This window comes from Pichia membranifaciens, assembly GCF_001661235.1.
Source record: "Pichia membranifaciens NRRL Y-2026 unplaced genomic scaffold PICMEscaffold_7, whole genome shotgun sequence".
In the NCBI taxonomy this organism is placed as follows: Eukaryota; Fungi; Ascomycota; class Pichiomycetes; order Pichiales; family Pichiaceae; genus Pichia; species Pichia membranifaciens.
The window spans coordinates 441,770-466,239 of record NW_017566988.1 but is presented as its reverse complement, the minus strand read 5'-3'; the positions used below and the strand labels follow the sequence as shown (position 1 = coordinate 466,239).

The following is a 24,470-nucleotide window of genomic DNA, read 5'->3' as shown; positions in this document are numbered from 1 at the left end:
CGGTAGAAACTATACAGATGAAGCACCAGATATACAAATACACGGCACAGGTCTCTTCTTCGGCGTCCATCACCTGGGGTGCCGTGTAGGACCAAGACCCCAGATAATAGCCACGATTCGAGGTGTTTTTCCCCTTCTCTGGCACGCTCTGCTCTTCTCTCGTCGCTATAAAAAGCGCACACTGCCGGCGCTTTGCAGTGAAGATTGATTCAGGCTCAGCACTTTCCTCCTCCCTAATCTGGAGGCGATGGCATCTTTCCTAACTAATGCTGGTGTCTGTACTCGTGTATGTAACCGTGCCCGTACTCGTGCCCGTACTCGTGCCCGCTCTCGTATCTGGACCCACTGTATTGCTGTCACACCGTGTCGTCGTGGAAGACCCACTTGGATAGAAGCGGGTTTGAGGGTCCATATTTGCAGTGGTTCTCGTCGTCATGGGGCTTCTCCAGCACGCGGTTGTTCAGCAACATGCTCTGTAGCGAGAGAACGATTGAGGAGATCGATTGGACAGGGGTCCAGCCGTCGTACAAGATATTAAGACAGATGTGGCCGTTCGAGTAAATGTGCGGGTGAACAGGGATGTTGCTTCCGACAAAGACGATCTGTGGAGGAGAAAAGGGATAGTCGTCTCCGATCTGGTAGCTGAGGGTGAAGGGTGTGTTTGGATCGTAGAGCGGGTTTGAGGTTATCCTCATTTCGATGAGGATGCAGTCCACCTTGTCCTGTGAGGAGACGAGTTTCAACGGCCCGTTGGTGGCACTGTTGTTCGACACAAAATCCTTGAGCTCCTTCAGCACACGCTTGTTTGCTAAGTTCGACATGTCAGTTTCGGTCCTGCAGCTGTGCTATGCTTTTCTCTACTCTTCACCAGTTTTGTCTCCAACCTGTCAATCCCTAGTCAAGAGACGCCAGACGACGGCCCAAAAAAAAGGGGGCCGATCGGCCCAACACGCTTTTTTCCCCCTTGTCTCCCCCACTAGTTTTATTCATAAAAACTCCCATTTGGACAGCGGGTGGGAAGGCTGAATTTCGAGTCGCAGCTCTCTTTACGTGTCTCCCTGGTCAGTTTGTTCGTCTGCTCCACCTGGTCACATTGTTCGTGGGTGTTCTCTTTTCGGGACTTCTTTCTTCTTCTTTGCTCCTGCGTTTTTTGTCTTCCTCTAGTCACATTCTGTTTCACAGGCTCCAAACTCACCATCATGGCTAGATCGAATGCGAGGTTGGTAAGATTTGGATTCTTTGCGTTGTTGCTAATTTTATCAGCATACATCCTCTCCAAAGGCTCCTCCACTTCTTACTCCGTTTCTCCAGCAAGCAAGCAGCAGACCGCTAACACCAATACCAATGCCAACGCCAACGCCAACGACAACAATAAAGTGCCAGTCTCTAACAAAGAAGACGCTTCGTTATTGAAGGCCCAGGATGGGTCTTCTTCCGCCGACACAAAGAAGGTGGTTTCTGGCGAGAAGGTGAAGGCCGCTTTCGTCACTTTGGCTAGAAACTCAGATGTCTGGGAAATCTTGGGCTCCATCAAACAAATTGAGGACAGATTTAACCACAACTACGCTTACGATTGGGTTTTTCTTAACGATGAAGAGTTTTCTGAAGAATTCAAAAGAGAGACTTCGAGATTGGTGTCTGGTACCACCCATTACGGTTTGATTCCACACGATCAGTGGTCATTCCCTGACTGGATTGACACCCAGAAAGCTGCAGAGACCAGAGAAAGAATGAGACAACAACAGGTCATTTACGGTGACTCCATTTCCTATAGGCATATGTGCAGATATGAATCAGGTTTTTTCTTCAGACACCCTATAATGCAACAGTTTGATTACTACTGGAGAGTTGAACCTGGCATTAAGATCTTCTGCGATGTTGACTACGATATCTTCAAGTTCATGAGTGACAACGACTATGAGTATTCTTTCACCATTTCTTTGCCTGAATATGTTACAACCATCCCAACTCTATGGGAAACCACAAGGAGTTTCATCAAGGAACATCCAAGCTACTTGCACCAGAACAATCTTATGGATTGGGTTTCTGACGATGGCGGTCTCACTTATAACGGTTGCCATTTCTGGTCCAACTTCGAAATTGGAAAATTATCCTTCTGGAACTCTCCAGCATACCTGGAGTATTTTGAATATTTGGATAAAGCAGGTGGATTTTTTTACGAAAGGTGGGGTGATGCTCCAATCCATTCCATTGCTGTGGCGCTTTTCATGGACAAGAGCAAGGTCCACTTTTTTGACAATATTGGATACTTCCATAACCCTTTCCACAATTGTCCTGTCAACGAAAAGATCAGACTTGATAAAAAATGTGCTTGTAACCCCAACGATGACGTCACCTGGAAAAATTATTTCTGTAACAACAAGTTCTACAAATTGCAAGGACTCAAAAAGCCTGAAGGTTGGGAAAGATACGGGGATTGATTTATTGAATGAGAACATTACCTTTGCACTTCCTCTTCTTCGATTTTTCCGTTTTGTTCTTTTTTTTCTTAACTTCGAAAAACAATTATAGTTAATAAGTAATGTATACATATTTACAAATTCCTTATTATCAATAACTGCAGCTTTCTTTTTTTTAAATGATACCAACCAAAGCAGAGCAGTATCATTCTGAATCAAGCACAGTACTAAGAAGTCGAAACATTAGGAATTAGAAATAAAGAATAATGAGAAGTTAGAAATCTTTCTCAGCATGCTCCGCGCGGAACGCATGAATGACGTGTTAGGCTTTTTAAACGCTCTTTCACTACGGCGAAACGAATAGTAACAGCCCTTTTATTAGTGTATAATTCACCTATCACTTTAAGTAACTAATTGGGAATCGGTAACTATTAGCATTATCAGAATGCCGATTGTACCGATGTCCCAAGTCAAAAGTCGAATCAATCGATTTGCTGCCATCGCAATCGTTTGTCTGTTGATCTTTTATTTCACTTCCAACGTTTCACCAAACAATACAATTGTGACAAAGGATGAATTAATCAACACGAAGGCTAAAACTGCACCAAAGAGACCGAGCAAAAAAGTCAAAGCAACTTTTGTGACGTTGGCAAGAAATGAAGATTTGTACGAACTTTTGGAATCGATTCAGAGTATGGAAGACAGGTTTAACCATAAATTTAAATATGATTGGGTTTTTTTGAACGACGCTCCATTTTCCGAGGAGTTTATAATGGAAACTACAAAATCGATTTCAGGTAAAACCAAGTATGGTGTTATCCCTTACGAGCATTGGTCAGCTCCTATCTGGATTAATGCGAAAAAAGCGGAGGAAGTAAGGATGGATATGAAAGAAAGGGAAATTATCTATGGCGATTCGGAATCCTACAGATATATGTGCAGGTATGAATCCGGATTTTTCTACAGGCATCCTCTAATGGATGAATATGATTATTACTGGAGGGTTGAGCCTAGTGTCAAATTCTACTGTGATGTTGACTATGATGTTTTTCAGTTCATGCAAGACAATGACTACGAATACGGGTTTACAGTTGCTCTGAAAGAATACATTGAAACAATCCCAACTTTGTGGGATACAACAAAAAAGTTTTTGAAGGATCATCCTCAATATTTGGCAAAGGATAATTCTCTGGAACTAATTTCTGACGATAATGGTGAAACATACAATCTGTGCCACTTTTGGTCTAACTTTGAAGTAGGGAAGCTAGATTTTTTGAGAGGAAAAGCATACCGTTCATACTTTGATGCTTTAGATAAATCCGGTGGTTTCTTTTATGAAAGATGGGGGGATGCTCCTGTCCATTCCATAGCGGCTGCATTGTTTTTGGATAAAGATAAGCTCCATTTCTTTGATGACATTGGGTACTTTCATGGCCCTTTCACGAGCTGTCCATTGAAGGAAGATGTAAGAATAAAAGGCCGTTGTTCTTGCGACCCTAAAGAAGACTTCACGTTCCATCCCGCTTCCTGCATCAATCAATATTACAAGTTCAAAGGACTTAAGAAACCAGCCGAACTTGCAAAGTATGGCTTTTAAACTCTTTATATAGATATCACATAAACATATGTAATACGCAGTTAATCCTTAGTCACAAAAGGAACTTGGCTTTCCGAAGTTACCGCTTAATCTAGAGCTTTGCGGAATAGAAGAAAAACCCAAGACTTGCGATTGTGCGGCGTGCGTTTGATTCCTCCCTTAACAAAAAATTCTCGTGATCTATTCATCTTGAAACATCTCCAATGTGCATGTACCGAAAAACATTCGAACAAATACAGCATCTCGGATAGAGACTATAATGCAAACAAAAGGGAGAGATTTGAATGGACAGCGCTCAAGAAGGTATGACCGATTCAAAAATCTACATCCCAAAACGAAGCAGAACAGAGACTACTCTGCAGGTTCTGATATATTTTTAACACATGATGCCCTGCTGAGATCATATAAGGACGGCAACAACAATGCCAATCTGCGTGACCTTTTATATGATGATGAACATGATGACGACTTTGATAGACCCGAAGAAAGCGTTTACAAAGAAATTTTGGAGAACTTTATCATTAAAGTAAAACTACAGTCTTCGAAACAGATTAGACGAATAGGATCTTTTTCTACGATCAATCTCATAGTGATGGCTACCGTTATACTACTGATTTGTTCAGTTTCATTATTGTATAATAAGAGTAGTTTTAGCTTTTTTAGGGAGATTACCAATGCCACTACATTCATAGATCAGCCTGTCGATCAATCACCCCTTCACAAAATCATAGTACCGTATTTAAATCAACTTTTCCCGGATAAAGTATTAGAAGATGAGGATTTGTTTGATCCAAGATTGGCTCCGGCTTTATTGCTACTCTATCTTCAATTTCACATTATTGGAACCAAAAAGCAGCTTGAACAAAGTTTCAGTATACCCTTCAGCTGGGAAGATTGGGTGGATATTGATGCGAAACTTCAGTATGATGATGATTATTTGATTGAATGGCTAGCATTACACTCGAATGACTTTTGGAATCAGTTAGATGATTTCAATAATCTTAGTTGTGAAACGTTTGCGTTGCTCTACGGTTGTGAAAATAATAGAAATTTTATGAGCAAATGCAGTGATCTGGATGACAATATCCCGGGTTATCCATACAAATTCGAAGTCACCGGTCCAACGAATGCGAAAATGAAGGAGCCTGGAAGAATTCTTTATGGGGCAATGTACCTGAAGTCCAAAATGCCACCTCCACAACAAATTTATCTGTTGGATGTTTGCGGAGAGAATGGCGAAGGTAGTTTAATGATTAAGGTGGATCCTGATAAAAATGCAAAAAGAACCCAGGTTTTGCGGAATAAAGAAATTATCATGCAACTTATAGATTGGGAGGTTACATACACAAAAAAAAATATGGGCTCTTTTTTGGATAAAGGATGGAACATTGAAACTTTGAGGAAACGAATGTCAAGTGTTTTAACTAAATTTGGTGTTGAAAAAATTATTTCCAACAAAAGACATAAAGATATTGATAGAAAGCAAACGTTCCTGACTTTGAGGGAATCTACTGATCATGGAGTAGTGGAGGTCAGCAGCTGGGACTTTGATGATTTCCGGTGGGATGAGGAGCAGTTTTGGAATGACTTGATTATCTCATCTTTTAATGGAGAAGAAGGAAACTATGACGGAAGATTGTACACACGGTTAGAGGAGAGCGAAAATTTCAGAATACGTAAAGGTTTTCATCCAAAATACCTATATGAGGCCGATATTTATGGAATTACTGAGGGTTCTCATTATGACTGGAGATTTTTCTCTGGAAGTTTCATGACAAGTGATCATCGACAGTCGGTTATTCATAAGTTGTCAAGGACCTGGCTAAGATTTTGCTTTGAAAACAACCTCAAGACATTTATTGCATATGGTTCAATGCTAGGATGGATTAGAAACGGATTGACATTACCGTGGGATGGAGATATTGATGTCATTGTAACAATGGAGACTTTAAATTTGTTAGCAAGAAATTTCAATCAAACTTTGATAGTAGACTATAGTAGTAAGGACGGTTTTCAAAGTGCAGCTACAGGATTTTTAGTTGATATCAACCCTGCTTATTACAGTCGTGTTAAAGGGGATGGTAATAACGTTATTGATGGCAGGCTGATAGATATAAGCACTGGACTATATTTGGATATTACGGCTTTGGCATGGACCAAAGACTATCTCAGGGAAGTACAAATGCATGACAAGTTGAAAAGATTAGTTGACAAAGATTACGAGGTGAATAGGATTTTTGCATTGGAGGGTGAAATCTACGGTCAAACATTGATGGAACAGCTTGCAAAGCTACAAGAAGATCACGAATTGATTCATTGTAAAAATGACAATGTGTACACCGTCAGCGAGTTGTCGGTCATGATACCGTCGTATTTTGAAGGCGCCCGAGCCTTTTTTCCTCAAGAGTACGAGAAAATCATATGGAGATTATATCCTAAAGCCCTCACAAGAATAACTGAGCCTGATCATGTATTTGATGGTGTTTATCGTCTCTGGCTTAACATTCATGACTGTCCCGCTATGGTCAATGAATTTGGAACTGTTTACGTAAACGCTCCATTTGGTACATGCAATAATTCAAGAGTGATACATGAGTATAATTTAACGCAAGACTACACTGCCAGACACCTTTCAATGCTAGAAGAGGGAGATTGGGAGAGCTATAAACTTGAGGAGAGCACAGAAAGCAAACCTTTCAGAATTGATGAGTTTTTTTTTCTGTATGCCGCTCGCATAGGTTTACCGGAAGATGAACTGGTGTCTTCGTGCTTGTAGTTACATAAATTTATGCCAAGAACATAAACTTGGACATGCATCTAAACATCTATAGAAACCGAAAGTAGAAAAAGAAGCTTTATTACACCTGTTTAGCGTGGGTTCCAAGTCGAGGATTAATAATAATCTTTTGGTGCGTCTTTCCACCGAAGGTCAAGAAAATAAAGAAATTCGACGACTTTTTCCTCGTTAGAACGAAATTTGAACGACTTTCCATACAGCATTGTCACAATATCCATTTTATTACAGTAAACCTTTTAGGCAATACCTAGGGGTAAGGTGGAAGTAACATAAATCTCCTTAACGATGCTATCCCGTTCCCTACGTACTGCATGCTCGAACAAAGGTTACAAAACCTTTTCACTGGCCAAGTCATACCCGACTAAGTCTACTTCGAGACTACTTTCCACTGGAACTGCAGATGCAAAATCTGTAGATTCAAAGAATGTTTTGAAGTTCAATAAAGCCACTAATGAAAACACCAAGTCTGAAGTGAGTGGACAAAAGACCAAAGGCGACTTTCAGAACAAGAATCAGTTTATATCTACCCTTTACGATTCTTTGGAGACAGACTATACTGAGTTTTCTCCACTGTTTGAAAAAGTGCAGCAGGCATTTTTGAAAGCTTCGCCGAGAGATAGAGGCCGTTCTTTTTTTAGCATGATTCCACTAGGAAATGCACTGTTGACCAGAATTTTGGACATCAAAAAGAAAACCAACAATGACGTCCCAACTTCAATTCTCTTCAAGGAGATCGTTTCCTTACTAATTGAAAACAAGTTGATTCATGTTTCACACTTTAATAGATATATTAGAGAACTGATTGCGGAAAAGAAATACTTAAATGCTTTAACCATATGGATTGAAAATGTGAATTATTTCAAAGACACTCCCCAAGCTTTCGTATCCAAGATTAACAACTCTGGAATTTCAAAGGAATACAACTTACTTGGTTTATCACTATATCTACTTTCACTGATTGAGAATAATGAAAAAAAGGTTGATCCGGAGTTTATCAAGTTAATTTTTGGAGATAAGCCATCTTGTTCACTATCAAACTTTCAATATTTTGTTGATGGCTTGACTTTACCATCTGAAGATGCCCAAACTATCGTGTCTTTATACTCAACCTATACAAGCGACTTATTTGATATTAATTCAAGCGAAAGTTTGAAAGGAATAAGAGTTGCTTCTGTTGACGGTAAGGTTGTCCATTTAGAAAATACCATCAATAAAAACTTGCTCGCATATAACGGAAGAGAGGCCCAAATCAAACCATCCACGATTGCTCATTACATGGAATACTCGAACAACTGTAAGCTGTACTCTAGATCGATAGAGCTTTGGAAATTTGCGTCTCTGAACAAAATTGAGTTAACCGTTGAAATATGGAATCAGTTGCTAAGTTCATTTGCTAGTTCCGCGATTGTTGATTCTAGAAATAAGGTTGAGTCCGTTTGGAAATTGTTGAACGAATCCGTCAGACCAAACTCGCAATCATATTCTATTTATGTGAAGTATCTCCTAAAAAATAAAGAAATCGGTAGAGTTGAGGAGATTATCAATGACTTGAAAAAAAATCAACCAAAGCTTTTTGACAACAGCTTGAAATGTGCAATGATCGAGTTTTTGTTACTTTCAGATAAAACAACCGAGTCCTTACAACTTTTTAAAATCTATCAACAATCTGAAACATTTGTTCCTACCATTGAAATTTATAACAAGCTACTGAGCAAGTTGATTACAGAGAAAAACTTTGATGACGCCCAAAAGTTGTTGGATGAATTAATGTCAAAGAAATATGAAAATATTTCCCCAGATATCGCAACGTGGACCACTATAATTGACTTTTTACTGAAAACTTCAGCAAGATCCAATTTAACGAAGGACGAGATATTGGATAAAATTTTGTCGATTATCAAGACAATGGAGTCTCATAACATTAAATTCAATTCTGTCGCACTGATTACAGTTGCTAATAATTTGTTGAGAAATCGTCAAACTAGTGATTTAGGGTTCTCCATTTTGCAAAGTATGGAATCATCGAACGTTAAATTGAACGCTGTTGGCTACAGTGGTATCATAACAGCTTTCACCAGTGTTGGTGATATGACCAATTCTTTGTACTACTACGACAAAGCATTGAAAAACGGTATTAAACCAACTGCATTTTTATACAACTCCATTTTGAAGGGTTATTCCAGAAGTCCTAACATCCCAGAAACCAAAAAGTTTATGGAGGGCATTAAAGCACTTGCAGAGGCCAACCCTCACAATATGAAACTATTGCCTAACAAATATACTTTCTACTATTTATTGTCACAAGGTGTTGCTCTCAAGGACCGTGACTTTGTGCACGATGTTTTAAAGGAATTGAGCGAGACTAACACCGAATTGGGTTCTTCACTACCAACTATCTTGAAATCCTTGAAAGAAAGTGGTTACAACATTCCAGAATCATTGGCTCAAAAGATCCAGTAGTCCTGCATATGTGAATCTTGTATATATATATAATGAGGCTACTAGATACAGCTTTTAGAAAAGTATAAAGCATTCGTAGCAAAATAAGCTTGTTGCCATAATCCCATAATTTTTTATGCTCAAGGCCCCTCGTTTTTTGCAGACGAGACCAATGAATTTTCATGATCTTGCCAATTTGTGCACCCGACGTTTCTGATATTTTTGAGAACAACATTTCGTTATACCTGGTAAACTGTCAACGCAATACTTAAGTTTCTCCTTTTGGTAGAAATACACACAATGAAAGTCAAGCAGATAGACACGTACATAACCTCAACACATTCGTTACTCAAATCGAACCCCTCAGGGACAACGATATCGATAACTTATACACATGTTAAAAAGGACGATGATAAAATAAGATCGATAATCAAATTTAAGACATACGATTCTAAAAACGGTATTTGCCACGTGTTCAAGACACACAAAGTTAAGGAATTTTCGAAGCTATTCAATGCCTTAGGCCCCAGAGGCTGTAATGTAGATGGCCAAGATGTTGATGGATTGAGTTTATTGTTGTCAAATACAGATAAAGATTTAGTCATAAAAGAGGTTAGCGAATGTGTTCCATCTAACGAAAAAATAAAGGTAGAAGCAGAAACTACCCCGGAGCCTATCCAGAAGAAGAAGAAGAACAAAAAGAAGGGGAAAAAATAGATAATGATCATATGTAAGTTAGAAACTAGCTTAAGTTTTTTAAGAACTATAATTTACACAAATGATACGTCATACCAGTCTAAATAAGACATTAATTCACTATGTAGCTACCATATGTCTGGAAGCTTTTTGCCATCATTGCTGGTGTCCAGCTTAAATTTTATACGAGATGCCAATAGATCTATGACCTCATCCTGATCTAGTGAGCTCGTGTGGGAAGTTGAAAGTAATTTCGTCAATAAATTATCAGATTGTTTTGATTCTTTTTTGCAAAATGGACAGTCGTTATGGTTGCCATTGCCGGTATCAGATGAATTCATGCTCTCATCCGTATGACCACTATGCTCTTGCAACTGTTTTAGGAGTTTCTGAACAATATCTTCAGATAAATCATCCAAACTAACTTCCTTAGTCTCTCTAATCATTTTTTTTCTTTCAATCAGCCTTTGCCTTTTTACTTGTAACAAATATATTTGTTTATCTATTGATTGAAGATCATCACTTTCGATCTCAAAAGTATTCCGACTAATGTTTGAAGACTTAATATCTCTAGCCGTTTTTCTCTCATCCTTGATCATAGTTTTTAGCGATCTATTTTCCTCAAAATAGTCTCTCAACTTTGTTTTATAGGAATTGATTAGGCTGTTTAGATCTTTTATAATCAGTTTCATATTCTCCGAGTTAGCTTTGTATTGGATATTTTCGTCCTTTATCGTTTTCAGAGTTTCCAATAAGGACTGGATCATCATATTCAATTGTTTACCTTCCTTATCGACTAAGCTGTTCTTGTTCAATAGTTTGAAAGTTTTCTCGTAAAGCGCATCAAAGTCTTCAAGACCATCAATTTCAGACGTGTCGGATGTATGGAACTTGTGATTACTTGTTGGATTTGTTTTGAGTGATTTGGCCGGCAAATTTCTCTTCCTATTAATGGAGTTTGGCAAATCCAGGTTACCCAGATCAAGACTGAAACTGTTTTCGTCGTTGACTAACGACTTTTTCAAATTTCTGAACAAAGTGGTGGAGTCGCTTTCCAACTTGCTCTCCTTCTTTGATAGTAGTTCACTGTCTTTGACACCATTTTCTTGGTGGTTTTTTACAGGACTGAGGTTCAGGTTATTTGACCTTCCAATTTCTATGTCATCTATCATGGAATCCGATGAAAAGTCATCGAAATATTTGAAGTATTTTGGCGGCACTTCGTTTCGGAGCAATATTTCATAGTCTGAGTAGTCGTTAAAGAATTTGGATTTGTCTAGTTTTTTCCCTTTCATATTGCCGTATTTGAAAGGTTTGTTTTCAAGGATGGAGTCATAGTTAGCAACGTACTCTTCAAGAGGCATGATACCGTACATGGTATATATCTAGCAAATGTGATTGTCTTTTGGAGATTCTCTACCGAAAAAGTTAGAACTTCGGAGGAGAGGTACAAGAGGATGTGTTTACTTGTTTACACTGTGAAACGATATGAAAACAAACAAATATAATTCCCCTTTCGGAATGCACTGAGAATCAAAAGACAAGTGGGAGTGCGCACTTACGTAAGGCGATAAAAGAATTTCAGATCTGAAAGTTGTTTGATGTGAGGAAGAATAGACAGATTAAAATGTATTAACGGCAAGTTAACAAAACTTACTATAGAAAAAATAACAATCAAGAGAGGGTATAAAAGGATTTTAGATGGAAAAATATATATGTTAGATGACAAAATATGAAAATGCTTCATTTTGTGGTTTTTTGAATTTAAGACATGTCTAAAAGGGTTGCAATAAGCATGATATCTAAAGCAAGTTGATGGCGACAGCGGCGGCGACCCCCAAGAAGCCGTTAAACTCAAGGGAGCCGGCAGCGTTGCTTGCGGAGGAAGCAGAGTGTGCTGCAGAGGAGGAGGCAGCAGCCGAGGTGGACTTGGCCAAGGTAGTTGACTTTGCTGAGCTTTTGACGGCTGAGCTTTCGACAGCTGAGCTTTCGACAGCTGAGCTTTTGACTGCGGAGCTTTTGACGGCGGAGCTTTTGACGGCGGAGCCGGAAGAGCGAACAATACCGGAGGCGGCGGCGAAGTTGGCTTCTGCGGTTGGCACAGCAGTCCATGCAGCGCTGGAGGTGGCGCTAGACTTTGCGGTTGCAGCAGTGCACACGCTTTTGAACGCCGAGCTAGCCTTGGAGGCGACGCCTTCTGGGCAGGCGGTGCTCAAGCACGCCTGGAGAGCCTCTGCTTCCGAGTTGCAGACGCAAGTGACGTCGTTCAATTGGTTGCAGGTTGGGGACGACTTGACAACCGAGGCGGCGCAGGCCAGAAGACAGGCTGGTGGGGTTGCTGCTGAGGGAGCGACGAAGGAGGCGACGAGGACGGCTAGGGAAATGTAGGAGAGCATTTTTGGCTTGTTTTGCTGGTGAATAGATCAGAGACAACTCAGAGGGAAACAAGAGACAATTTGGAAGAGGCAGAGAGGCTTCAGCCCGACAGCTTCCATACTTGATCAGAAGAGACAGTGGAGGTGTCAAAGCTGCTGAGAGAAGAGAGACAGAGACAGACGAATGCGGAGCGGATCCCAGGCTGCTACTACGGCCACCTGCGTGCTCATCGTCCCGGCTGCTGGCCAACTGCAAAGTTCTCCTCCGTCTGCTGATGCTATAAATAGCTACGCCGCCTGGGGGGGGGGGAAGACAAGGGCCGGTCTGGAACGCAACGGCGGAGCGTCCTCGACAACCCCAAATAGGAAAAACGGGAGGGCGCGCGGGAGACCTCCCGATTGGGCGCAATGGTCCCCGTCTTTCCTGTCCCGGTTCACCGAGCTCATATTTTGCCGAGCGACGCGTCGATCGGCGCGTCGGCGGCTTCAGAAGAAAAGTGGGGGGAGTAGTGGGTGGCAACGCTACCGTTTGCGACGCGCGGTGGGGAAGTCTGCGTTGCCAGGCAGTGCGGCCTGCATGAATGTGCAGTAGGTGCAGGCGCTGACAGGAAGAAATGCGGACGGTTGTTATTATTATTGTAGTAGTGAAGATGTGTAGCTGTCGTTATTGTGGAAGTGAAGATGTGTTGTTGCCGATATCGTGGCGGTAAGCAGCAGCATTGTGCAGTGTTTGTGATATATTGATAAACTAAAAGCATTACGGGCTGAGGGCACGCTGAAGAGCGCAGCATTTGAACACGGTTTACTATGCGTCGACACAATAAAGCCGGCAAAAGTATTTTTTCACCTACATGTAAGATAACAGCGGTACACACAGCAACACTGCTTGTTGATTGTCTGCGTCAAAAGCAGACACATTTGCGGTGGCTGTGTCTAAGAGATTGGCACGAATTGCCGCTCGCTGGTCGATGGTCTATAGTAAGAAGGGCCTCTCGGGGCTACGTCGGCTCCTGCACAAGGGATCTGTGCGGATAATAATCCCGCTCCAAATGTACTACGTTTCCTGCAGGTTTAGCGCTTCACGCGCCCAAATCGGAGCCAATTAGGTCACCCTCAAGGTCTTGCACACAGGTACTAAGTCAGAGAGATGCTGCATACCCCAGTGACATGGTTGAGTTTGCAGCTATCGCCATGCCTTGTTTTCAATGCGAGCGTGCCATTTGTTTGTACTTTTCTCTTCTTTCTCTCTGTATCTGTCTCTCTTTTATTCTTTTGGACGAATCTTCCACCTGCACCCTGCATCTGCGGAAATCCCTAGCCACTGTGCGCCAAATGGGTCGTTGCAGGGCAGAACAACAATGGAAGAGCGCTTTCTCATAGTCAAGAAAAGACTTGTGCCGGTTGCAACCCCAGTTCTTTGCTTCTAGCGCAGCGTAGCGTAGCAAAGGACCGTATTGTGGCCGCGGGAGTGACTTTCTCCCGTTCCCACCAGCTCCATCAATTGGCACGCTCCTACATTACGCCGGTGATGCCGCCGTGCATGTCCTTATTTAACACATGTTAACCTTTGTTAAAGTCGCAGCGGATTTGTGAGCTTTCTTGGTGTTGTTTACGCCAAACAACGAGTTCGGCCTGCTCTCACCACCGATTGTTGTGATAATGCTGTTATTTTGTTTTGGTTTTATTTCATCTCACCGGCTGGCCAATTGGAATTGTGGTGATGCTCCGCACCGGTTTTGGGAGCAACAGCTTCGAAAAAGACAACAACTTCGTCCGGAGTGTCGAACGCTTTTCTAATACATATAAAAGACAGTTTCACCAGCTATTGCTATTCTTTTACAAAACCACTGTAGCTTTTTCTACTTTCCTGTTTTTCCTTGATAATTTAAGTACTTCAAGCCACTCTTGTCACTACCTGGACTGTCTAAATAGCTATCATGAAGTTGAGTGTATCCCTGCTTTGCTACGTTGTGCTGAAGCTATCCTCCACGGCTACAGCAGCTCCTGCTTTCTCAGCTTCTGTCTGCTCAGATGTCACCACAACCATTTACTCTACCACCAATATTCCTTTTCCACAGGATATCCCTGAAACAACCACAATTATTCCCACCTTCTCTTCTGCCTCTCCAACCACAACTTCAACTTCAACATTTTCTTCATCCACCTCTTCATCTTCATCTGAAATACCATCATTCTCATCAGAACTATCATCATCTTTGTCCGAAACAGTATCATCCGCTTCATCGTCATCGGAAGTACTATCATCTTCGTCCGAAACAGTATCACCCACTTCATCTTCATCGGAGGTACTATCATCTTCGTCCGAAACAGTATCATCCACTTCATCTACATCAACCACATTAAGCACCTCTTCGACTGTTTCTATTACTTCTTCAACTTCTTCTGTTAGCAGCACAAGCTCAACCAACACTTCAAGCTCCTCAACTACTTCCAGTGCTTCTAGCTCAACCTCAGGCTCCCTTCCAACAGGGCAGGTTGTAGTGTACTGGGGTCAAGACAGTGTTTACCAAGTTGATCAAACTTTAGAAAAGGATTTAGATGCTTACTGTACTTCTGTTGATGCCGATATCTTTATCATCTCATCTGTCAACCAATTTGGTGCTGGCCAGGAAACCACCATCAATTTGGCCAATCATTGTGGAAGCACAACAAGCTGTCCAGATATTGGTAGACAAATCGTGAACTGTCAAAACGCCGGCAAAAAGGTTTTCATTTCTTTAGGTGGTGAAGATCGCAAAAAATACAGTCTTTCTTCTTCTGAGGCTGATTCATTTGCTACCGAACTCTGGAACAAGTTTGGTGGTGGTTCAGCATCAGATGTTGTCAGACCATTTGGTGATGCGGTCGTTGATGGTTTTGATTTGGATATTGAAGGTGGTGACAACAGTGGCTATCCTGCCCTTGTTCAAAACTTGAAATCCCTTTTCAGTCAAGACAGCTCTAAATCGTATGCCATTTCTGCTGCTCCCCAATGTCCATACCCAGATCACAAAATTGGAAACGTTTTGAGCTCGCCGGGGGTAGATTATGCCATTGTCCAGTTCTACAACAACCCTTCGTGTGAGCTTACTACAACAGGGTTTAACTGGAATGACTGGGCTGGCTTGGCTGAAGAAAACAACTTCAAGATCTTTATCGGCTTACTTGGAGATGGCAAATCCACAGATAACGGTTACACTCCCATCGACGAAGTCAAGGCAGCGCTACAAGATGTTGTCAGCAAGAAACCAGAACCCTTTGGCGGTTTCTCTGTCTGGGACGTTGGCCGTGGTGTTGCCAACATTGACAACGGCAAGTCATACATCCAGGAATTGTCAGATTTGATTTCCAATTAACTGCTTTGTTGATACCCTTTAAGAGCCAGTTAGCTCAAGCAAATTGGAGTCATTCGCTATTCAGAGATTAATCTCACTTCCCAATTTTTCATTTTTTTAAATGAAGTGTGCATTACACTTCAAGACTACCTCTATGGAATTACTCTAACGTTATCTGGTATTCGGTTTACTTGGAACATAAGCCAAATATCGATAACGCCTTTGTGATTTATCATCTTGATTCCCCTTCTAACGAGCTACAATATTGTTTTCTTTTATTGTATTCTTTTATTAAGCTTCCCCTTCTCTCTCTGTTAAATATACTTTTTCATTTCTCCCGTGTTTTTGTTTACATAAATTCAATATAATAAGGTTTCTTTCGAATTATCCTGCTAGTCGCACACTTATCGTGCGTATTAATTGTTCGTGTTAAGAAGTCGAGACTTTTATAAAGGGTATAGAAACTATCAGTTGAAGAAAATATGAGAAAAAGAAAGAAAGAAAGTAAGCAATTTTGTGGTCATAAAAAAACCAGGTCTGATCTGAGTAATGATATGTAAAATAATTGGATGCAAAAGAAAGTATGGGATAAAGAAAAACACATACAATGAAGGCTTTCACTCTAGCCACCTCCTTTCTTTCCATTGAAAAACTTATTCCCTGACTTTCTTTTTTTCCTTTTGGGCCTGCAACCTGTTTTTCCTTCTTTCCTCCGTCTTCTTTCTTCTAGCCTCGGATTGTCTCCTAGCCGTCTCCATCCGTAATTTCTTCTGCTGGGCTTTCAGCTCTTCATCTGCTGCCTGCTTTTCCCTCAATGCATTCAAGTACTTGTCGAGATCTGTGTTCTTTTCGCAACTTCCGACTTCCAAAAATTTCAAGTTACAGCAACTTTCACTTCTGATTGTCCAGTCCTCGACTGGATTACAAATGCATTTTGCCTCTTTCCGAAACGCATCATTCATCGGGCAGGTTTTGGCTACCGTATGCTCATAACTGATATTTTGGAACAAAAAAATCTCGTCCATGTCCAATATTAGACTAAATATGATGGAGTGAATCGGAGCGTCACCCCACCTCTCGTAGAAGAAACCTCCTGCTTGATCCAAATGCTGCACATAGCCTTCATAGATGTCATTTCGATAAATGCTCAAATCAGCTATTTCAAAATTTGTCCAGTAATGACAGTAGTTGTAGCTCTCTCCGCCATCGTCACTGATAAAGTTGAGAAGATTATGTGTTTGCTCTGCGTCGAAAACATTGGTGGCCAATTTCTTGAAATACAATTTGGAAGTGGCCCATAGAGACTCGATCGTGTTTGGCAACTCTCTCATGGAAATAGTGAAGCCGTATTTCTTTTTGTTTTCTTTCAAAAACTTGAACGGGTCATCGATGATGTCGCATGCAAAGTTCACATGAGGCTCGACTCTCCAATAGTAGTCATACTCTTCCATTATCGGGTGCTTGTAGAAAAACAAAGAGTTGAACCTGCACATATGTCTGTATGATTCACTACTTCCATAAGTAATGGCAGACCATTTCCGGCTCTCTCTGATCTCCTTTGCTCTTTCCTGATCAATAAACGGAGGATATGACCAGTGTTTTCTTGGAATAAGGCCATACCTCGCCCGACCGCTGACCATGTTAGAGGTCAGCTCAATGAACTCAGGCGAAAAAGGCTCCTCATTCAGAAAGACCCAGTCGTAGTGGAAGTTGCCGTTGAACCTTGTTTCCAGTTGCTGGATGGAGTCCAGTATTTCGTAGAGCTCCGAGTTCCGGCACAACGTGAACAAAGTGGCGTTTTCTCTGCTGATTGTCGCATCGTTGCCTTTGTACTTTGGAGGTATCACTCTGTCAATTTCGTACCGTGCCCACGGCTGGCTGTCTGGAGGCAAGTCCTGTCTCCTTTTGTGGTCGTTTGCAATCTTAGTTCCCAAAACATTGTCTTGGTCGTCCAGGAGATTCTCCGTGTGCGGCTCTTTCTCCCTCTCAAGCTGCTCCTCTTGGATGTTCTTAAGCTGCTCTCTGATTTGCTCGTCAGTCATTTTGGAAATGTCTTTCTTAAGCTCTTCATTAGTTTCGTCGTCGCTTTTCAAAGCCTCGTTTATAAAGTTGTCGATCTCCACTTCGGCCTCATACTGGTCCGGTCCAGAGACTTTCCGGAGCTCGTCGTCGGCGTCAACGTCTGCAGAAACCAATACTTCCGTTGTATTTCCTGCTGCGACGTCTCGGTCGCCGTTCAAGTTTAGCAGTGAGATCTTGTCGGCATCGTTCTGTGATAGTCTGAAGAAAGTACTAGTCAAGTAGACGGTGGCAATCAGTAGCACCACGTAGACCAGAATCACTCTGTACCTTCTTAGCATCATCTTGCGTCGACAAGCTGTGTTTGCTATTGGCTTCTTTTTGGTCTTTGTTCCCTATGCCGAACCGTAATCGTGCCCACACACGAACAGAAATCAACCCACCAGCACAAAACGGTGTACATTGTTCTCTCCTATATCTTCCCTCGCTTTTCCATTTTCTCTCTGCGACACGAGGACTCGAAAAAAACACGCTTCTGTTTACTCTGTTGTGTATTTAGTGTAGGCTACACGGCCAGCTGTATAATCCCGTACCAGTTCGAGAAAACTGAGGAGGAGGGGATAAAGAAAGAATAAAGAAGGAATAGAGAAATATAAGAAGGAAGGAAAATAGGAAGTAGAGAAAGGCAGAATGAAGGTATGGCTAGAAAAAAGAGATTAGAGCGCTTAGACATCTGTCGCAGTAGATAATAGTTGTAGTAAAAGTGTACACTCGTGCTGGCTCTCTGGCCGACGACATTAATTGGCGTATTGTTCCCAGTTGGCGGGCTTTGTCCAGCCCATGGCGTCAAAGAACTCCTTGCCACACGCGTAGCCGTCGAAGGTGAAGTCGTTGTCCTTGTCGCAGTAGCAGCGGTTGCCATCGTAGATTTCGTCTTCGATAGGGCACATCTGGTAGACGCCGTGCTGGTAACCGATGTTCTTGAAGTAGTGCAACTGATCCCGGTCGAGAAACAAAGCTGCGGCGATGGAGTGAACCGGGGCATCACCCCAACGCTCATAGAAAAAGCCGCCCGACTTGTCCAAGTCGTGGAAGTAATCTTCATAAGCCTTAGAGCGCCAGAAGTCCATGTCAGCAATCTCGAAGTTCGACCAGAAGTGGCACAAGTTGTACGTGTCGCCGTTGTCGTTGGTGATGAACTTAGCCAAGTTGTTTTTATGCACGTGCTCGGGGTGATCGGCGAGGAACTTCTTCGTCGTCTTCCACAAAGTCTGGATGGTCCGCTCGAACTCGTGAATCGTGATGGTGAAACCGTACGTCTTCTTGTTTTCCACCATGTATCTGAAAGGGTCGAAATTGATGTCGCACGTGAACTCGACATGCGGCTCCACCCGCCAGTAGTACTTGTACTCCATCATAATCGGGTGCTTGTAAAAAAAGCCCGAGTTGAACCGGCACATGTGTCTGTAGGACTCCATGCCGCCGTAGATGACGCCGTCATCCTCCATCAGCTGTCTCTCAGCCCGGGCCTTCTCCTGGTCGATGAATGCCGGGTACGACCAGTGTTCCTTCGGGATGAGCCCGAACCGTGTTCTCCCCGACGTGAACTTCGACACCTTTGCCTTGAACTCGGCGCTGTACTCCTCGTTGTTGAGAAACACCCAGTCGTAGTGGTAGTCCTTGTTGAAACGGTCTTCGAGGTTCCGGATCGTGCCCAAAATGTCCGATAGGTCATCCTCCCGACAGAGCGTCATTATCGTCGCATTTTCCCGCCGGTAGTTTTCGATCAACACTTGCTGGCCCACCACGGGGTCCATGCCGAGCTTCAACGCAGGCAAGGCCGTCGGCGTCGATGGATCCGCCGCCGCTTTTCCTGCGTCTGAGTGCTGCACCGCAGCATCAGTCTCCGTCACCGTCACCGCCGTGCTCGTAGCTGCCACCTCCGCCTCCTGTTTCAGATATCGATCCAGACCTATATTCATCAGGTCCTCTGTGCCGCTGAAGGAGAGCTTGTAGGTGATGCCGAAGATGATTGCTAGCGCAACGGCCTCCAGTATTATCGTCCTGTATCTGTGTAATCTCATTGCTGTTCCCTGCACAACGCTGGTTGTAAAGAGTCACCTAGTACTTGAAGCGGCTAACAAGTAGCAGAAACAACACTATCTACAAAGAGGAAGAAACAAATACACGACTGCTGCAGTAGCTCCGTCCTGTGGCACCCGTCGCCGTCGTCTAGCCGCCGGCCCGTCTGTACCTCTTCCGTGGCCACGTTTTTTTCATTCGCCGCTGTCCTGTTCGGCGTCCCTCGCCGTTCTAGCAGCGTGTTGCATTGTGCTCGCTCGTGTTGCAGGTTAAACGGGCGCATTGTTACCGGGTATGAGGCGATTGAGGCTGAGTTGGGTTCTAGATCAGACTTCTAGGGCAAGAGAGATGAGAGAGGGTAGGGAACAAGACGGAACGGCAGATGACGCCAGGGACCGCCCGCAGATTGCCGGCGGCTAAGGACAGGTTTGGTGGCGGCATCATTGCCATTGTTCCCGTCCCTGTCGTTATTGTTGTTATTGTTGTTTTTGTAGCTGTCGTCTGCGTGGTTGTAACACCAGTTTGTATTGATACCTACGTGTTTGCTTGTTTATATGTAGGTGTCTGATGCGCACCCCGCTTTGCAAAGTTTACGCTATTTACACACACTTTTCACCTCCTTGAGGCCCCGGACAAGGGCCATCACGACGATGGTCACGAATGGACCCAACAACGGCGAGTAGACGGCCATCTTGTGTTCTTCAGGGAAGTATGCCTGCTGCACCATGTCCTCGTGGAAAAAAGCGTTGTTGGAGAGCTTCAACGCCAACGTGGAGTGCTTGTAGGCGGCAAGCCAGTTCAGATGCGCCAGCTCGGCCGCAGACGTCTGGATGTATCTGATCGACTCGTTGATCTCGTCCACAGATTGAAGCGGGATGGGAATTGTCTCGAGCTGGTTGATCAACTTGATCAAGCTCTTGAAGTTGTTGAGACTGTTGTTGAGGTTTTCGACCGTCTGGATGCGGATCAATTCGTCGATCCGGTAGTAGATCGAGCGGTCCGGGTCTGTGTCCACGCCAATGAGCTTCAAGATCTGGAAGGCGAAGATGTCAAATACCTCGTTCAGTCGGTTGTAGTCGACCGTCTCATCGTCGTTCACAATGACCACCCCGCCCCACTGTGGTATTATGAACGAGTTGCGCTGCGTGTTTTCGATCAGCAACTTCTCGCTGTCCGGGAGGTAGAGGTTCAGGTTGATGACCGGGTCCAACTCCACGTCCTGGTCGAGGCCCCAGTCCGAGTAATCGATGAACATGCTCGGGTCCTTGATGTACGTGAAACCGTCCTTCTCGTACTCGTCCTTCGTGATCAATCGGTTCTCGTACCACAACTCCTGAAACTCCACGGTGAACTTGGTTAGCGAGTCCAACGAGTTCATGAAGCTCTTGAAGTTGCTCACCGCCTTCTCAAGCACCCCATCGGGCAGGGACAACATCTTGTTGTCCGAATGTAGAAAGTTAATGCTCACCTTGTAGCTCGTACTGAACGGAAATTTGATCAAGTTCTTCGTCTTAGAGCCAGTCCCACTGCTATTGTTTTCGTTGATCTCCGACTTGAAGACGTTTTCAATCAAAATCCTCGACAACAAGTCACTCACCAGCCCGTGCTTGATCACATCGGGCGACACAAACAACTTGATCAGCCGGTCAGAGTACGGACTCACCAGGAGCTTGTCTTCGTTCTCGCTCATGATCATCTTCAGGTCGTAGACCTGCTTCTCGTCCACATCTGGACCTAGGTAGTCGTTCTTGAATAGTTTCACTCGAACATTGGAATTGGTCAATTTTTCGTTTAATAAGTCCTGTGTTTCGTCAATGAATCCACTCAACGGATCCGGTATCTCCACGAGTCGAACCGGAATCTCGTACTTGATGTTGTTCAAATACTGCTCGTTGAGCGCCGTGATTGCATCGATGGGCAACGTCGCTCTTTCCACCGAGGTCGTGAAGTACCAGAGCGGCACTCCGATGATCAGTGTTGTCAGCAACAAAATCATTATTATGGAAAACCGCTTCTTCGTATCTTGCACGGTCTCGAGCTTTGCGATTTCCGGCTCCCCCTTATCATCCTCAGCCATTGTATACTGTGTCTTTTGTCTGGATGTCTTTATCCAGAAACCCCCCTGCTTGTTTCTGCTCTTGGAAAGGACAACAAACACATCAACCTTGAGTTTACTACTCTCTGTTTTCTCTCAATACGCGTACACAGTATTCAGTTTTCCTCCATGTTTTTTTTCCTTAACGGCGATAGCTGGAAATAACGTACATTGCCGAGGGATCTGTGGACGCATATATGTATGAGTATATTAGTATCTATCAGTATATATATATGTTATATTTACAGGATGTTGCTACTTGGCCAGAAATTCCCTAGAAGTTAATGACAATACCAGGACCGTGGGTCGAGCTGAGGATCGTTTGGCCCATGAGAATTGGCTTTTTCGATTTTGTGTTTTGAACGCTCTCCTTGAACGCCTCCGAGGTTGCCAAGATGTTTTTCAATATCTCTGAATCCGTGAAACCGCATTTACCGATGGTCAAGGACACGTAGTTGTTTCTTTCTCTGAAAGGCTGCGTGCCTAACGTCGAGAGAATAAGGTTGTTCAAGTCCTCAGAGATGGTTCCTCTTTTCACGTTAGGCATCAAGCCCTTTGGACCAAGGATCTTGCTCACTTTTCTTAGCAAAGGCTCCATATCAGGCGTAGCCAACACCTTATCGAACCCTTCGACGCTCAAAGTACCGTTTGCTATCTCGTCGATCAACTTGGCATCGCCGGCCTTGGCAGCACCGTTCTGCAAAGCTTCGGCGATCTTTGCCTCGTCGTTCGTTAGACAGAGGATCTTTGTTTCCTTCAAAGGCTTTGGCAATCTGACCGCACCCTGCAGAGGAGCAACACCACGATCCTTCAAGATTGGAGTCTGGATCGTTATGGAAGCCTCATTGAGAGATCTTCCCACCTCGGTGGCTCTCAAATATTTTAGGGCGTCCTTCACGCTCATGAACAATGCAGAGGAGCTGGCAGGCTTCTTGGCCTCTAGTTTCTTCACAGCATCTCTACGCTCCTGTCTCTTTTCCAGCGCTTTCTTGGCTTCTAATTCTTTCTTATTTTTTGGAGCTAGCAAGGGCTGGACGGTCGAAAACGATCTGGCGAGAGATCGACTGTCTGCAGCAACCGCAGGTATACGACGGAGAGCCAACATTGCGTGTGTGTATGTGTCGTCGGATGGCTGATAGACCTGTGTCTCCTCTCTTCCAGCAGGCTTCGTCAACCTGAGAATGGAGGAATATAGCATAGCAGATGAAAAACGAAAAAACGGGAGTTCCAAACTGAACGAGTTGTCGCAGAAGGTGCACGGATGTCTGCGAAAATATGCTTTCTAGGCCGATCGACCTTTTTTTGGTGAACGTCACATTTTTTTTTCAGCCCTCGTCGGTGGCTGGCCGAAGCACTGCAGCTATTTGCCTGCAAGAGGAAGACAAGTGGTAAAAGAGCAGGAGCTGCAGGTATAGACGAGAGGAAGATCGCTGGAGTAGAAACACAGACATACAGATACTACCGAATAGAACATGAACGGATTTGCTATGCCACAAGACAAACCAGCCTCCGAGCCAGGCTTCTTCAGCTCTCCATTGGGCAAGATTGGACTCAACGTCGTTTTATTTGTGGCCGGTGTTGCCTTAATCCAGTCTCCAATCATGGACATGTTGGTTCCACAATTTGATTAGGTGCGTGCTGTGTCACGACGGAGCAGCTTATGACATAGGTTTTGTATATAGCCCTTTTTATATTGTTAATGAACTAAACAAAAACAGCCCAAAACAGAGGTGTGTGTGGAAGGACTCACATGCATATATTAACAGAAGCCTAGAAGTAAACAATAAGAGTGGAAAAAGTAAGATGAATTAGACAGAGAGAAAAAGAGAGATTATCATATTAATATTATTAAAGTCGTAAAAAGCATAGTAGCAGGGGGGTGAACCCGGGAAGAAGAACAAAGGTAGGGCCGCCAGCAGTGGTCAGCAGTGGCAAGCAGTGACTAACTAGGTCAGCTTATTTCTCGTCGTCGACACCCTCCTTGAATCTGGTTTTCCCCACAATGTGCAACGCATGGAGCACGCCCGGGAACCAGATGCAGCAGCAGAAGAATACGTTCACAAAAAAGGACTTGCCGAAGCCATCGCACATAAACACAGCTAAAGGTGGACAGATGAGGGAGACAGCAATAGGAACCCACTTATTAACGGACATCATCTTGTATGTTATGTAAGCAAGGAGGGAATGGCGTGGGGTGATGCTTTTAAGGAGGTGGGAGGGAGCAAGCAAGAATAGAAAAGAGTGAAAGAAGTGCCGAAGCGGCGGAGGGAAATTATTTATATAAACCGACGAAACCGACACTAAAACGAGGAGCAAGCAGGGAGCCACGATGAGCTGCCTGCAGCCGGGCAGATAAGACGACAGAAGCCGAGAGAAAGCAGCGCATCACCTCAACAACGGGACAAGTGTGTGACGATCAGCCCGTTCGCACGCTTTTCCAACGGCGGGCAGCGATACGCAGCTATCTTTCCACGGGCCACGATGCGATTTTACTGGCTGCTGGCTGCTGCTGATAAGGCCGGAGAGCAGCGTGGACGGCTTTACGTAAGACTTCGTTACGTAAGCGCAGCTGGATAGCACGACGGGGAGGCATTAGCAGGGTCACGTGAGAGTTC

General features: G+C 43.6%; 15 protein-coding genes across 15 annotated transcripts; 7 read left to right on the top strand and 8 right to left on the bottom strand.

Annotated features, from left to right (window-relative positions):
- Positions 1-356: 356 nt before the first annotated feature.
- Positions 357-821, bottom strand: PICMEDRAFT_37281 (hypothetical protein; the record flags this gene model as incomplete). Its single annotated transcript, XM_019163072.1, has 1 exon — positions 357-821. The coding sequence occupies one exon, from the start codon at positions 819-821 to the stop codon at positions 357-359; it is 465 nt and encodes a 154-aa protein (XP_019015636.1).
- Positions 822-1,199: 378 nt separating this feature from the next.
- Positions 1,200-2,441, top strand: PICMEDRAFT_74752 (hypothetical protein; the record flags this gene model as incomplete). Its single annotated transcript, XM_019164860.1, has 1 exon — positions 1,200-2,441. The coding sequence occupies one exon, from the start codon at positions 1,200-1,202 to the stop codon at positions 2,439-2,441; it is 1,242 nt and encodes a 413-aa protein (XP_019015635.1).
- A 424-nt stretch (positions 2,442-2,865) lies between these two features.
- PICMEDRAFT_74751 (hypothetical protein) lies at positions 2,866-4,017 on the top strand (the record flags this gene model as incomplete). The annotated part of the gene is made up of 1 exon (XM_019164859.1): positions 2,866-4,017. The coding sequence occupies one exon, from the start codon at positions 2,866-2,868 to the stop codon at positions 4,015-4,017; it is 1,152 nt and encodes a 383-aa protein (XP_019015634.1).
- A 259-nt stretch (positions 4,018-4,276) lies between these two features.
- Positions 4,277-6,793, top strand: PICMEDRAFT_74750 (hypothetical protein; the record flags this gene model as incomplete). Its single annotated transcript, XM_019164858.1, has 1 exon — positions 4,277-6,793. One exon carries the CDS (start codon positions 4,277-4,279, stop codon positions 6,791-6,793), a length of 2,517 nt encoding a protein of 838 aa, XP_019015633.1.
- Positions 6,794-7,099: 306 nt separating this feature from the next.
- On the top strand, positions 7,100-9,274 carry PICMEDRAFT_13704 (hypothetical protein; the record flags this gene model as incomplete). The annotated part of the gene is made up of 1 exon (XM_019160099.1): positions 7,100-9,274. The coding sequence occupies one exon, from the start codon at positions 7,100-7,102 to the stop codon at positions 9,272-9,274; it is 2,175 nt and encodes a 724-aa protein (XP_019015632.1).
- Positions 9,275-9,553: 279 nt separating this feature from the next.
- Positions 9,554-9,970, top strand: PICMEDRAFT_74748 (hypothetical protein; the record flags this gene model as incomplete). Its single annotated transcript, XM_019164857.1, has 1 exon — positions 9,554-9,970. One exon carries the CDS (start codon positions 9,554-9,556, stop codon positions 9,968-9,970), a length of 417 nt encoding a protein of 138 aa, XP_019015631.1.
- Positions 9,808-11,360, bottom strand: PICMEDRAFT_18406 (hypothetical protein). The gene has a single exon (XM_019161988.1). The coding sequence runs from the start codon at positions 11,323-11,325 to the stop codon at positions 10,078-10,080; it is 1,248 nt and encodes a 415-aa protein (XP_019015630.1). The 5' UTR covers positions 11,326-11,360; the 3' UTR covers positions 9,808-10,077.
- Positions 11,361-11,552: 192 nt separating this feature from the next.
- On the bottom strand, positions 11,553-12,565 carry PICMEDRAFT_18405 (hypothetical protein). Its single transcript, XM_019161987.1, has one exon. The coding sequence runs from the start codon at positions 12,343-12,345 to the stop codon at positions 11,752-11,754; it is 594 nt and encodes a 197-aa protein (XP_019015629.1). The 5' UTR covers positions 12,346-12,565; the 3' UTR covers positions 11,553-11,751.
- Positions 12,566-12,636: 71 nt separating this feature from the next.
- Positions 12,637-13,155, bottom strand: PICMEDRAFT_18404 (hypothetical protein). Its single transcript, XM_019161986.1, has one exon. It carries the CDS (start codon positions 13,080-13,082, stop codon positions 12,768-12,770), a length of 315 nt encoding a protein of 104 aa, XP_019015628.1. The 5' UTR covers positions 13,083-13,155; the 3' UTR covers positions 12,637-12,767.
- A 1,664-nt stretch (positions 13,156-14,819) lies between these two features.
- On the top strand, positions 14,820-15,680 carry PICMEDRAFT_37068 (hypothetical protein; the record flags this gene model as incomplete). Its single annotated transcript, XM_019163053.1, has 1 exon — positions 14,820-15,680. A coding segment is annotated over one exon (861 nt), but the record flags the coding sequence as incomplete, so codon positions are not given.
- Positions 15,681-16,312: 632 nt separating this feature from the next.
- On the bottom strand, positions 16,313-17,701 carry PICMEDRAFT_60615 (hypothetical protein; the record flags this gene model as incomplete). Its single annotated transcript, XM_019163450.1, has 1 exon — positions 16,313-17,701. The coding sequence occupies one exon, from the start codon at positions 17,699-17,701 to the stop codon at positions 16,313-16,315; it is 1,389 nt and encodes a 462-aa protein (XP_019015626.1).
- A 774-nt stretch (positions 17,702-18,475) lies between these two features.
- PICMEDRAFT_37303 (hypothetical protein) lies at positions 18,476-19,495 on the bottom strand (the record flags this gene model as incomplete). The annotated part of the gene is made up of 1 exon (XM_019163076.1): positions 18,476-19,495. One exon carries the CDS (start codon positions 19,493-19,495, stop codon positions 18,476-18,478), a length of 1,020 nt encoding a protein of 339 aa, XP_019015625.1.
- Positions 19,496-20,355: 860 nt separating this feature from the next.
- On the bottom strand, positions 20,356-21,756 carry PICMEDRAFT_60614 (hypothetical protein; the record flags this gene model as incomplete). The annotated part of the gene is made up of 1 exon (XM_019163449.1): positions 20,356-21,756. One exon carries the CDS (start codon positions 21,754-21,756, stop codon positions 20,356-20,358), a length of 1,401 nt encoding a protein of 466 aa, XP_019015624.1.
- A 373-nt stretch (positions 21,757-22,129) lies between these two features.
- On the bottom strand, positions 22,130-22,960 carry PICMEDRAFT_74741 (hypothetical protein; the record flags this gene model as incomplete). Its single annotated transcript, XM_019164856.1, has 1 exon — positions 22,130-22,960. One exon carries the CDS (start codon positions 22,958-22,960, stop codon positions 22,130-22,132), a length of 831 nt encoding a protein of 276 aa, XP_019015623.1.
- A 367-nt stretch (positions 22,961-23,327) lies between these two features.
- Positions 23,328-23,486, top strand: PICMEDRAFT_37060 (hypothetical protein; the record flags this gene model as incomplete). Its single annotated transcript, XM_019163052.1, has 1 exon — positions 23,328-23,486. One exon carries the CDS (start codon positions 23,328-23,330, stop codon positions 23,484-23,486), a length of 159 nt encoding a protein of 52 aa, XP_019015622.1.
- Positions 23,487-24,470: the final 984 nt, after the last annotated feature.

Excerpts from the sequence above, each read along its gene's own strand:
- PICMEDRAFT_18405 (XM_019161987.1), bottom strand. The coding sequence starts at position 12,345 with ATGCTCTCCTACATTTCCCTAGCCGTCCTCGTCGCCTCCTTCGTCGCT.
- PICMEDRAFT_18406 (XM_019161988.1), bottom strand. The coding sequence starts at position 11,325 with ATGTACGGTATCATGCCTCTTGAAGAGTACGTTGCTAACTATGACTCC.
- PICMEDRAFT_18404 (XM_019161986.1), bottom strand. The coding sequence starts at position 13,082 with ATGCTTTTAGTTTATCAATATATCACAAACACTGCACAATGCTGCTGC.